Source organism: Aplysia californica, unplaced genomic scaffold, assembly GCF_000002075.1.
Source record: "Aplysia californica isolate F4 #8 unplaced genomic scaffold, AplCal3.0 scaffold00063, whole genome shotgun sequence".
Taxonomy (NCBI): domain Eukaryota; kingdom Metazoa; phylum Mollusca; class Gastropoda; order Aplysiida; family Aplysiidae; genus Aplysia; species Aplysia californica.
Window position 1 is genome coordinate 316045 of NW_004797333.1, and position 12693 is coordinate 328737.

At 40.7% G+C, this 12693-nt stretch overlaps 1 protein-coding gene across 1 annotated transcript in view; it reads right to left on the reverse strand.

The window, feature by feature from the left end:
• Positions 1–11786: 11786 nt before the first annotated feature.
• LOC101859915 (cell wall protein DAN4-like) overlaps positions 11787–12693 on the reverse strand; it is an 8605-nt gene continuing 7698 nt past the window's right edge. The window contains exon 4 of the mRNA XM_005093441.2: positions 11787–11897. Within this exon, the coding sequence (XP_005093498.2) occupies positions 11787–11897 (111 nt within the window). The remainder of the gene's footprint in view (positions 11898–12693) is intronic.

Genomic DNA, 12693 nt, shown 5'->3' on the forward strand with positions numbered 1-12693 from the left:
GGGGGGGGGGGGGGGGTGGCAGAGAATGGTCGGAAGGGAGGAGAAATAAATAGACAGATAGAAGGAAAAGACAAAGAATGAGAATAAAAGGAAGAGGGGAAGAGAGGGAGAAAATTAGAAGGAATTAGAGCACTTGATAAGATATCTTCATTGTATAGAGGCCCCCAAAGTAAAATATAAACTAAAGTAGTGGCTGACCAACAGTTAAAATCAAATAACCCACATACAAAGAACTGCTATTTTGTTAATATTAGGCTGCTGCAAGTTGATTTTTTTCGCATTTCCTAAACAAAACCAGTCTGAAGAAAATACAATATTATAGTTTGTTATAATGCTACGCAACATTCGCCACTTGCCGAGGCAGAATCCACTTGTCTTAAAACACAATAATCTGATGCCCATTAGAGGTTGATACCGGTGTCTGGGGAGTTTGGAATTTAGAGTTTGGAGTGTGGAGTGTGGAGTGTGGAGTGTGGAGTGTAGAGTGTGGAGTGTGGAGTGTGGAGTAGAGAGTGTGGAGTGTGGAGTGCGGAGTGTGGAGTGTGGAGTGTGGATTGTGGAGTGCGGAGTATGGAGTGTGGAGTGTGGAGTGTGGAGTGTGGAGTGTGGAGTGTGGAGTGTGGAGTAGAGAGTGTGGAGTGTGGAGTGCGGAGTGTGGAGTGTGGAGTGTGGAGTGTGGAGTGTGGAGTGTGGAGTGCGGAGTATGGAGTTTAGAGTGGCCAGTGTGGAGTGTGGAGAGTGTAAGACAGGAAATAAAATTTGATTGTGACTACAATACTTGTGACTTGGTGAAAATGAAATCGGTTCATTTTATTTTTAAACACCCCTTATTGATATTGTATAAGTGCAACAGACACTAACGCCAAACCTACCTACATTGAGGCCGCACACTTTATAAAAGAACTATAATCATCATGACTCGACGACGCCACCATGGAGATTATACAAATAAACCAGGTTTGGCAGATCACTTCCAGACTTCAATCCACATTAATGTGGAAGAAAACCAACACTCGCCTAAAACTACCAAACTTTGTGGAAACGAAAAGAAGCAGTAGGTGTTTTACGCCCCCATCAACACAATTTACCCTTGATCATTAGAGGAGACGGGCTTTCAAATCTACCTGTCAGGGCCAAACCGAATTGAGAGGGGCACATTATCTCAGCAGAAAAACCTAGATAATCGATAATAATTCATTACTACTCGGTAATCGAACTCTTGTCTCCTACGTGCAACAGAGAATCAGCTAACTGCTACACCACAGATACAGGTTGGGGAAGAAGAAGAAGAAGAAGAAGAAGAAGAAGAAGAAGAAGAAGGAGAAGGAGAAGGAGGAGGAGGAGGAGGAGGAGGAGGAGGGGAGGAGAAGGAGGAGGAGGATACACTCCGCTGCATAGTTTGTGTAATCGAAAAGACGAGTACCATTGACTTTTCCGAGTACAGACTTCTGCAAGTGAAGTGTATATCAAACCTGTATAGACAGATGCTATCAGAGAATTTGACGCAAAATAACGGTTTTTAAGTTTTGATAACAGTAGAAGGTAATGATTTTTGGATTGTGACAACGCCCTCCAGTCTCCAGGAATCTCTCCTACAGCTGAAGAAACAAAAGAAAAAAAGAAATTCGTCCATACGTCTTGCTTCTCATGAAGCATGTTCATTGCTTGTAAGGAACTCGGACAGCTATTCTGAAGCGTCCAGTTTTTCATGTGTTTTCTTTAGATGCTGGCATAATATTCTTTCGATTTGTATACAGTGTATCCGTAATATTGTGAACGCAGTAAAAAAGATCATTGCCGACACCAAACACCGTGCAGGACACATTAAACTTTTTCAGTTGGTCGGAAATTTTGAATTTTGCCCAGGTGGGGGCCAAAGCATACTCTTATCGATTTTAGACCACCAAGGGATCTTTAACGTGCGCAACTTGCACACGGGCCCTCCAGGATTTTTGCACCCTTGTCCGAGAAGGCTAGGTGTAGATATTTCCTACCAGAAGATCAGGGGTGTGGCTGAAAGACAGCAGTAAGAGGGACCCAAGGTGTAGCAGTAGAAAGGCTGCAGAAAGAGTCAGGAGCCCAGAGGAGGGGGCAATGGAGGTGAGTGTGTGTGGGCAGAAAGAGGAAACGAAAGCAAATGTCCATACAGCCAGTAATCTTTTCAATTCAAATTACTTATTGACAAGTTTGTAGAGCTAGGATTTGGATAGAATATACTAATATGTATAATAGATATATTAATATAATATACATTCATATAATATATACAATGTATGAACGTGTGTTTGCAAGTAGATAGAAATTTGATCTTCATCCCTCCATCTAGTTATCCGATTGTACCTAAGCGAGAGGGCGAGTCGGATTTATTGCGCCCGCTTTCTCACTGTAAGCAAACCTTTGCGCAAGTCTAACATAATATCATCCATTTTTTGAGGGGATGACTCCACAAAACACGTTTTCTCACTGTTGAAGATAGTAGCATTATTGTGTTCTGTATGTAGGGCAAAGACCGCTATCGTTCAGGGGGGGAGGGGGGAGGGGGGAGATGCTTTTTTGAGATGTGACGTGGGCGAAGTATAACCTGCAGGATTTTTTTTTTCAAGAGAATAAAAAGATAATCTACGCACCTGCACAGTATACTATTGCAATGTTGTCGATCAGTCCTGAAGCTGGTAGACTGGTGCTGTTTTACTCCAAAGGTAGCCTAAACGATTCACTATTGTCAGCCCTTCCCTTTCCAACTAAACTGATCCTGAGTATGTATCATACATCATTCCCTCTTTCTCCTCCCCCTCCTCTTACTACTACTACTACTACTACTACTACTACTACTACTACTACTATTACTACTACTACTACTACTACTACTACTACTACTACTACTACTACTACTACGGTTGCTGGTGCTACTCTCACACACATACAAACACATAAACACACACACATACACTCACACTCACACACACACATACACTCACATGTGTGTTGGGAAAAGCGAGGTCAGCATTTTACAGCCTAAAAATGTTTGGATTCAACACTATATTACATTTATAACTAATCCCGAGTTTTTGACCAGTGGGTGAAATCAGTGCTGCTGGGTGAAGCTGAGAAGTGAGAGGTGGAGAGCCCCTGCCACAATCATAAAAAACAGAACAGAAGGCTTGTGTTATGTAAAACAGCATCACTCTACCAGCTTCAGGGCTGATCAATAAAATAGAGCTTACAGAAAGTACTCGCAAGAGCCATACCAGAAATTATTTTGTTCGAGTACAAAGGTTATCTTTTAATTCAGATGAGAAAATTGATCTTGTACGTTTACATCACCTACCTAATCTCTCACATTGGTTTCTCTCCCCTTCCATTTATCTCCTGAATGATTGCAGTCTATGCCTTGCATGCGGAAGACGTGAATTTCATATACATGTATTCAGGAGTGAGAAGACGTATTTTGTTGAATCATCCCATCTGTCCACGAGGATCAATGTTGTATCACATAAAGCCTGGCTCGGTTGTGGCAGGTAGATTGGGGGTAGCCTGCCTCTTTAGTTCGGAATTGCCACGATGAGCATGAACGATATTTAATCTCTTTTAATCTTTATAATTAATCGATGAACATAAATACCCCCCCCCCCAAAACTCCACACCTTTACCAAACGCACATCTTTCTTGCCATTCAGGTAGTGTGCGTTGGAGCGAAACCGCCCCCGTTTTATTCCACATACAAGTGACAGCTGGTTAAATCAGGCGCTCGTCAAAAATAATAATAATGACATTGAAGAAATGGACATTTTTCCCGCCCGGATTGGCAAGTTGTATCGGCTTTTCTTATTTGGGCTTAACACAATTTGATGTTCATTTAAAACACATTTCTGTGTAGATTTTACTGAAAAGGATTATTAAAGGCACACGACAAGTATATTTTCTGTTCTCAAAGACTCTCATTCTATGGATTTCACTAAACTTCGGCGGCCATTTCCTCACTAAGTTTACCTCTAAAACCAAGCGACCTTCCCCTCCCTCAGTAGCAAATCTCGACTTTTTTTATAAGATAGATGGAGGGTTTTTTCCTTGAAAGCAAGACAAATGAACACGCTTTAAGATGATACCAATACCCCCACAAGCCCAAAGCTGACGACCGCCTGATTTCACTGTGTTATTGAAAATACTACGTCATGGAAGTGGCACCACTCTCACCGCTTCTAGTGTCCTTTCGTCGGTAATGGGGCCGAGAGGGGGCGGGATGGATGTGGGACGGGACGGTGCCCGAATGGGTAACTGGATCATTGGAAAAGTCTGACTTGACCTCAGCGCGAAACTCACGACTTAACGCTCAGTAATATAGTGGCCTTTCTTTCCTGCCTTTCTGAAAACGGGATCGCTGGTGACAGAAAAGCGGGGGACAACGGAACTGGATAACAGATGATTTCTAGTGCAGATTCAATTTGAGGAAAAGGAGAACACAAAATCAGTCTTATTTGGAGAAGAACGATGAATTGCAAAACTAATTATAATTTATGATTAAGTATGAAAATTTTGATATACATCCTTGTAAGCTTCTTCTTTCACTTATTGAAAGCATGTTACGTCTCCTTGTCAAATTTTAGGTCTATCAGATCGTCGCAAGCGCACGTGTATGTATGTGTGTGTGTGTGTGTGTGTGTGTGTGTGTGTGTGTGTGTGTGTGTGTGTGTGTGTGTGTGTGTGTTACTGAACGATCGCACTTGCGCGCTCGAGAATGGGGGCTTTAAAGTAAAGTGGTGATTTTTGACGAATTTTCATCGCTGTGTCTTTCGTTTCGGGATCTGAGTCCAATCGGAGATGAACATTCATCACAAAGAACCATCTGGTAATAGATACTCTAGGATAGTACAAATGATCACACATGTGGATACTAAAAATTGTGTTTTGTTAGAGTAATGTCGACAAGCATGATCAAGCATAAGTGTAAAAATATGCTTTTTTCTGGGGTCGAGAGGGAAAATGGGTTTTGTCGGAGCACCCCTAAGATTCTTGGTGATGAATTTGTAAGAAAAAGGTGTTCTGTGGGAGCACGGTGGAAAAAATTGTTCTCTGTTTGGGCACATTTAAAATAAATGTGTTTTTGAAAAAAAAAAAAAGAATTTATTCAAAACTAGGCCCGTTTTCCTATTAATATTGTGTCACATATAGGAATTGATCTTTACTATCGTTTTGTCAATGTAAAATTTTAGCGCCAAAATGAAAAAAATGTGTCATGACGCGGTGGAATCAGGCGCTCGTCAATTTTGGGGCATATGATGGTATTGATATCATATTAAAGCTTATTCATTTGTACTGCTTCTTTCAATGAAATATTACCCATCTTTTTTCAATAGAAGTAGATATATTTTAGATTGAAGAAGGTGGGGGGTCTCCTGGTTTCAGGGGTAAAAATAGAGGGAAAATGTCTGCCAAAGTTTTGAGACTTCCAAAGCTTGAGAATCCTTGTAAATTGTAAATTTACATTAACATTTATTTTTAACGTTATGCCTTTAATCAACGATTTTCAGTAAAAGCCACACTGCAAAGTGTTTTTCAAGGGAAAAGAAAGGTGTTGAGCGAAAAAACAAAAATGTGATAAAAATTGTCATACAGAAAAAAAACCTGTTTTCTTCAATTTCATTATTGTGACAGCGCCTGCTTTTACCACGATGCCTCACAAATGTGTTTTGTTGGAACACGGCAGTATAGGTACAAGGAAAATGTCCAGCAAGTTAAATACTAAAAAAATTTTTTTTTAAAGAACTCGAACCAGAGTCATTTGCTCCGTACCTTGGCGTTATACCAATTGAGCTAACGGCACGCCTTGGGTAAACTAAACAGTTTCATTAAGTGTTGTCCAAACATATTGGGTTCCTAAGTACTGGTGACTGGAGATGTCTCATAAAGTATGTATGTAGGTGTTTGCATAACAATGTGGTAATGTTGCTGGTCTGCCGGGGGGGGGGATCTTCCACCCAAAACTAATGCTACCAAATAACAAGGAATAATATGATTGAGTTCTTTCACTTGAAACTACGCTCGTAATTGAACGAATGTTTTCAAAATATATTTCTTGCAAAGAAACAATGTTCAGGGGGGGGGGGGGGGGGGGCTACATCTGGAGGCTATCTCGCTAATTAGAGGATCAAATTTTACAAGATTTTTCACGTATAACAAGCATAGTGAGAAGTCTTAAAATCCTCAATCAAATTTGAGAAAAACGTGTTGTTGCCATCGAGACTGTGGCCATACTGGATTTGGTTGACATGTCTTGCGCAATGAATACCGCACTTATTGTTCGTGGAAGTAGGTTGCTTTTTTAATGCATGTTAGCTGACAATAGATCTACAGATCTGAAAGTTGAATTTTTCCTAAACGAATAAGAAAAAAACATTTAATGATTTTTTTTTTCTCGAGGTAGTATTCAAATTTGCGCTAAATTCTGTGAAAATTCACATCCCAGACACCGCCAACAAAAGTCTAACCCAATATATCAAAAGTTCAGTGGACAATATTTTAGATAATCATCTTCTCTACATTCTGTAAAAATTCAGGAACATTGAATAAAAAAAATAATCAAGTTTTTCAAATATGTGTACAGAAAAATAGCATTTGAGAAAACGAACGATAAAGGGGAAAAAATGGGGAAAAGTTGCTTCCTACCTTCAACATTCCCCTTCGCCTTATCCAAAAGTCCTGTGTTATAATGACTCAGCACTAGAATTAAGCCTGGCAGGACCCCCAAACACTCAACACCTGGATCAAATTCAATTTCTCAAGCTCATATACGATCAAGTTACAGAACATCGAGCATAAAACCATCTATGCTTCCCTTGCAATGCAACAGATAGAAAAAAAACCAATATTATTCCAAACAATAGCCACACCTAGAGGCAAAGGCCAAATCTCACCGTGGGAAAATTCACGCACCCCTTCCTGCATAGCGTTCCATTATTGGATCACACTTTCAGACGTCAAAAGAGTAAGACCGTACTTTTAATAGCTATAAGCAAGGTATAATCGACCTCCTTAAATAGAAGATATTCTATCGTTATAATAATAAAAATAATAAAAAATAAATTCGTACGAAAAATGGTAATAATTTTAATGAGGCTGTTTTCGTGCAGGCTAGGGAATGTCACTAGCGACCGCCATCTTGAAAATGAAAAACAGGACATGACTTTGGAAAATTGAGCAATTGATTTCAAAGCAGACACAGTATGCTAATGTTTAGTACTTAAAACTTTTGTTTCAATATTGTATCGCTCTTACTGTGAAGGTAAAAGTACATGATCCATTACTGCAGGATGGGTTAGGCACAAGGAGCAATGAATTTGAAAATACTAAAAAAATATATCCCATATATGGTCTTCTGAATCTGTTGAGTAGACCTTGCTGTACGTTTTACGATGTCATTTTTTAGTGTTGAGTAGGAATACAAACATAAAACGTTACACAGTAGACGATAAAGCGTTTAATACAGGTTTCAGAGGACAGAACTAACGCTATGATATCGATGATGATGATGATGATGTCAAAAGCTAATTTTAACTTTTAACCGCTTACTGATGATGATGATGGTGAAGATGGTGATGATGATGATGATGATGATGATGATGATGATGATGATGATGATGATGATGATGCCTTAACATCGACGAGCCCCATTTTAAGGACCTAAAATTTACAACGTAACGTACTAATCACCCCTTATGTTCCTGCAACCCCCTCCCTTTGGCCCTGCCTTTCTGTTATATTCCTTACCTCCACGTACTAGTTATATCTCTCCCTCTCTCTCTCTCTCTCTCTCTCTCTCTCTCTCTCTCTCTCTCTCTCTCCACTTTTTGCCTTCGTATTTCCCCTCTCCTAGCCTTTTCGACTCGTTGATTGTGTTCACCGCACCCTTCCGTTATTATATATCCGCCACACTCCGGTTATTAATACCCTTTTTTTTTTTTCTCGCTCTCCCCCCCCCCCCCCTCTCTCTCTCTCTCTCTCTCTCTCTCTCTCTCTATCCCTCTTTTCCTTTCCCTCTCTCTGCCACCTCTAGCCCTAGTGTTTCTCTTTCTCTGGCCTTTCCGATTTGTGTTCACCGCACCCTTCTGTTATTATATTCCTTACTTCCACGCACCTTTCCACCCCCCCCCCCCCTCTCTCTCTCTCTACCACTTCTGGCTTTAGTGGTCCCTTCTCTCCGGCGATTTGTACTCACCGCTCCTTTAAATATTCAGACATTTATGTACGCACTTTAGTTTTTATAGCCTGTGTATATGATGATGATGATGAAGATATTTCCGATATTGTCCAAATCACAACAATACGTAACTTATAGTGAACACTTTGTTGCTGTGGCGTCATCACTCATTTATTTTTTTCTCAAATACTATGTTCCTGATGAAGCCTTATTGGCGAAACGTTGAACTGTGAAAAATATATTTTTTCTGGAAATACAACAAGGTCTTAACTGTTTTAATACCTTCTTTATACGTCCTCAGTCCTAAAACAAATTTTCTGGCCTTAGACGTAGTAAACTTGTACAACAACATATCGCATCAAGAAGGTATTGAGGCCTGTCACTCAGCCTTCAGAAGCCTTACACCCTATAACGCACGTCAAACTTTAGAAATTTGCTAACTGTTGAAACTAGTCCTCACCCTCAATAATGTTTCATTCAACAATCAAAATTTCCCCAACTGACCGGCACAGCGATGAGTACACCGGTGGCCCCTTCCTATGCCAACATTTTTATGGCTGAATTTGTGCGCAAATACGCCTCCCACCTTCCCAACCAACTTTTTCTACTTAATCGTTACATAGACGACATTATCGCCCTGCACAATGCTTGCACTGAAACAACCCAAAAATTTCTCACTGATCTCAACAAGGCGCACCATAGCATCAAATTGACCTTTTCCATCCCAGGAAAATCCACTTCTTTCCTGGACATGTCCCTCCTCATCATAAATAACCAAATTGAAACAGACCTGTACAAAGAAACTACTGACTCCAATCGTAATCTCCCACCTTCTTTAAACCATCCCAAACATATATTCCGTTCTGTGGTCTATAGTGGTGCCCTTAGACTACGCCGTATTTGCTCCAGAGAAAATTCTTTTAAACAACGGATAGAGGAATTCACAGCCAACCTTCTTCACAGTGGATTCCGCAAAAATTATATTACTCCCATTATCGAGAAAGTCAGCAAATTGAACGGTACAAACCTTCTGACGCACAAACCCCTTAAGTCCAAACAGAAAAGACAATTTTTCGTCACTACTCATCACCCAAAACTAACCAATGAACATAAAATCCACGGCCAACATATAAACATTTTGAAAAAATGAGACAAAATGAAAGCCTGTTCCCCAATCCCCCTCTAGTTGCACTTCGACAGCCCCTAACCTTGGCAACCTCTTCATTCGCACTAGAGCAGTAACACCCACACCCTCACCTCCGATGAGTCCATGTACCCCGCCTCAAAATTATCCTTGAAAAAAAAAACTAGATTCAAAACTTGTGCATATATGAAAGTGACCAACTTTGTAGAAGGCCCCCATTTTAAGAGAAAACTTTCTCACACATCACCTGTGACACCAAAAGCGTTATTTACCTCATATCATGTAAAGCCTGTCCAGCTCATATGTAGGTCATACTATCACCACACTTAGAGCTCGGTTTAATAATCATAGGTATTCAGTACAGAAAAACTCCTGTACACCAGTCGCCAACATTTCAAGAGTTCTGGTTACAATGGAGCCTCCGATCTGCAGCCTCGGGGTATTTAAATAGTTCGAAATCCTACCAAAGAAAAACTAAATCAAAGAGAATCAAGGAGGATTTGGAACTTGGGGTCTCACCAGATTCTCACTCGATTTAACATAGACGAACCACATTTCAGGGACTTGACATGTTCTATGTAGGGTACTAATCACATTATTATTATAGACTTGTTACGATACTACTACTTCTACCATAGTTACAGTGATAATTAAGATAGTTTGTCCATCTATGTCAGATGTTGACAAATGTGGAGAAGATTAGTCCTTATAGGTGGGTGGAAGAAATTTAGAGCTGGGCGAAGAATCTAGTCGGGAACCGATTCCCAAGACTAATTCTACGAAAGAAAAGTTCCGACTCCTTTTTACGTAAACCAACCGTTACCAGTTACTTTAATCTGTAAAATCTTCTTTTTTTATTTTTAAATTTTGGAAAAATAAAGTTTTGATGCTTCGTATGTAGTGTTCCGAAATCAAGGTTTTCCTAAATCCTAAAGATGTCCGGGGCTACCATGTAATCACAGGAAGAAATCCCATTATTGGAAAGTAAGTAATTGGGTTCGGAGTCGATTCCTACGATTCCAAACTTCCTACAACCGGGAACCTCGCCGCCCAGCACTACAAGAAATGCGGCTGAGTTAACTTGTACTTTTCTACCTTGCTTTGAGCTCGTTTCGAGCCGACATAACTTTCCTACCTGTTTGGAATTTAAAGTTTTAAAAGTTTCTTCCCACATGTAGATACATGCCACTACTACTAATACTACTACTACTACTACTACTACTACTACTACTACTACTACTACTACTACTACTGCTACTACTACTACTACTACTACTACTACTACTTACATTTACATTAAAATTAATAATGTTTTATGATTTGACGGAACATATACATAATATTTTATATCCATACCACTTCTTGCCATTGCATTCCCTTTCTCTGGTCTTCCCGATTTGTGTTTATTGCTCCTTTTGGCGTTATGTAACCTAGATGCGCGCACTTCAGTTACTATTGCTATTGTAGTATTATTTGTTTGTTCCTGATCAAGCCCAGATCGGGCGAAACGTTGAACCTTTATAAAATTCTCAGAAAAATTCTACAAGTCTCAACATGTTTTTATTCCTTCCTGTTTTCAATGATGATGATGATGATGATGATGATGATGATGATGATGATGATGATGATGATGATGATGATGATGATGATGATGATGATGATGATGATGATGATGATTTTATTTTTGGTGGGGGGTTCCTTAATGGTGGACTCCACGAAGAAGTCTTCGAGCGAGAGTGAAGCTCTTTTTCGGCTCCAGTTTCATTATACTTAGAGGCACCTCCACACGTCCGAATAACTCCATTCGAATTGCCATTGTTCCTGGACATTCAAACATATGTTTGACATCCTCCTTTTCATAGTTGCATCTTCTGCAACGTGTACTGAGCTGTTCATTTACAAAGTTTTTATAACATCTCAAGCTGCAATGATGGTTGGACCTCAGTCTCGCTAGCTCAACCTGGTCCCAGAGACATGTGATATTTTGTTCCTGCTTATTGGAGTACCCAGAATACACATCTGTCAGGTGTTGGTACTTTGCTCGGCATGGTGGGTCTCTGATTTCCCTCTTGATCTCTGGAAAGACTCCTCTGTATGTTGTCGGTCGTCCTCTGTATGTTGTCGGTCGTCTGTCTCCTTCAATCTCTCTGGTTTCATTGGCTGCTTGGTCTGCTGCTTCATTTCCTTTGCTTCCAACATGGCTTGGAACACAATGGATTTTTATTGTGGCTGTGGCTTCACTGAACTTGCGGCGCAAATCATTTATGTCTGAGCTGTTGCCTAGCAGTCCCTTGCAGAGGGACTGACTGTCAGTCAAGATCAGCACATTGGTTCTACAGTGGCAATTGTCAGCAATCTGTTGGGCCTGGCATTCCTCGTCATACGATGATGTAAGGAATGCCCCTTTAGGTTTAATGATTTCTGTTCGTGGTGGTTCATCATTCAGTATCACCACTGCTGCTGCTCCACTTCGTCGTATTCTGCGAAAGCCGATCCATCAGTGAAAAATGTCACATAGGCACCAACATCCTTGATCACATCCTCGGCATCTCCACGTGCCTTTACAGGATCATCACCTTTGCTCTTCACACCTCTCAATTCTGTCCGGATTTCGATTTCGCCATTGGGTCTCCCATGGACACGCTCTCAACAGATTGATCGGCCATCGATTCTCTGCTTCAGGGGGGAGGTAGTCTGTTAGGTCGGTGCCCATCCGAAACCAACTTTTCCTACTGTTTTAGGCTTGACTGCTTGATCAAGGGCTTTCTTTCTAGGATGGTTGTCTGGCAATCTCTTAGCCATCTATACAGACTTGAGGCATTTTTTCGTATAGGTGTTGTAGTGCTCAGTTCTGGTCTCATAGCACAGCGCTTCTGTTGGTGTTGTTTTCAGCTGACCTGATACAACGCGGAGGGCTTTGTTTTGTATTCTGTCAAGGGCCTTTGTACATGTCTCACTCAGCCAAGGTGGCCACGCAGGGGCAGCAAAATCCATCTTGCTTTTCACAAACATTTGATATACCTTCTCGAGAGACTCCTTACCCCAGCTCTATTTTGAGTTTTTGAGAGCACCGATCATGTTCTTTTTTAAGTTGCACTTTTGGACACTTCCTCAATGTGCTTGTTGAAGGTTAGCTGTCTATCCAGATAGATGCCCTGACGGCGTGGAACGGGTTTGAATTGAATGGATGGTATCTTTTTCCCTTCGATCTGAATTATTGGTTGCCACGTTGCCTCCTTCACCCATGTTTAGAAGAAGCACACCTCACTCTTGGTTACATTCAAGGTAAGTTGATGAGACGCTGATGATGATGATGATGATGATGATGATGATGATGATGATGATGATGATGATG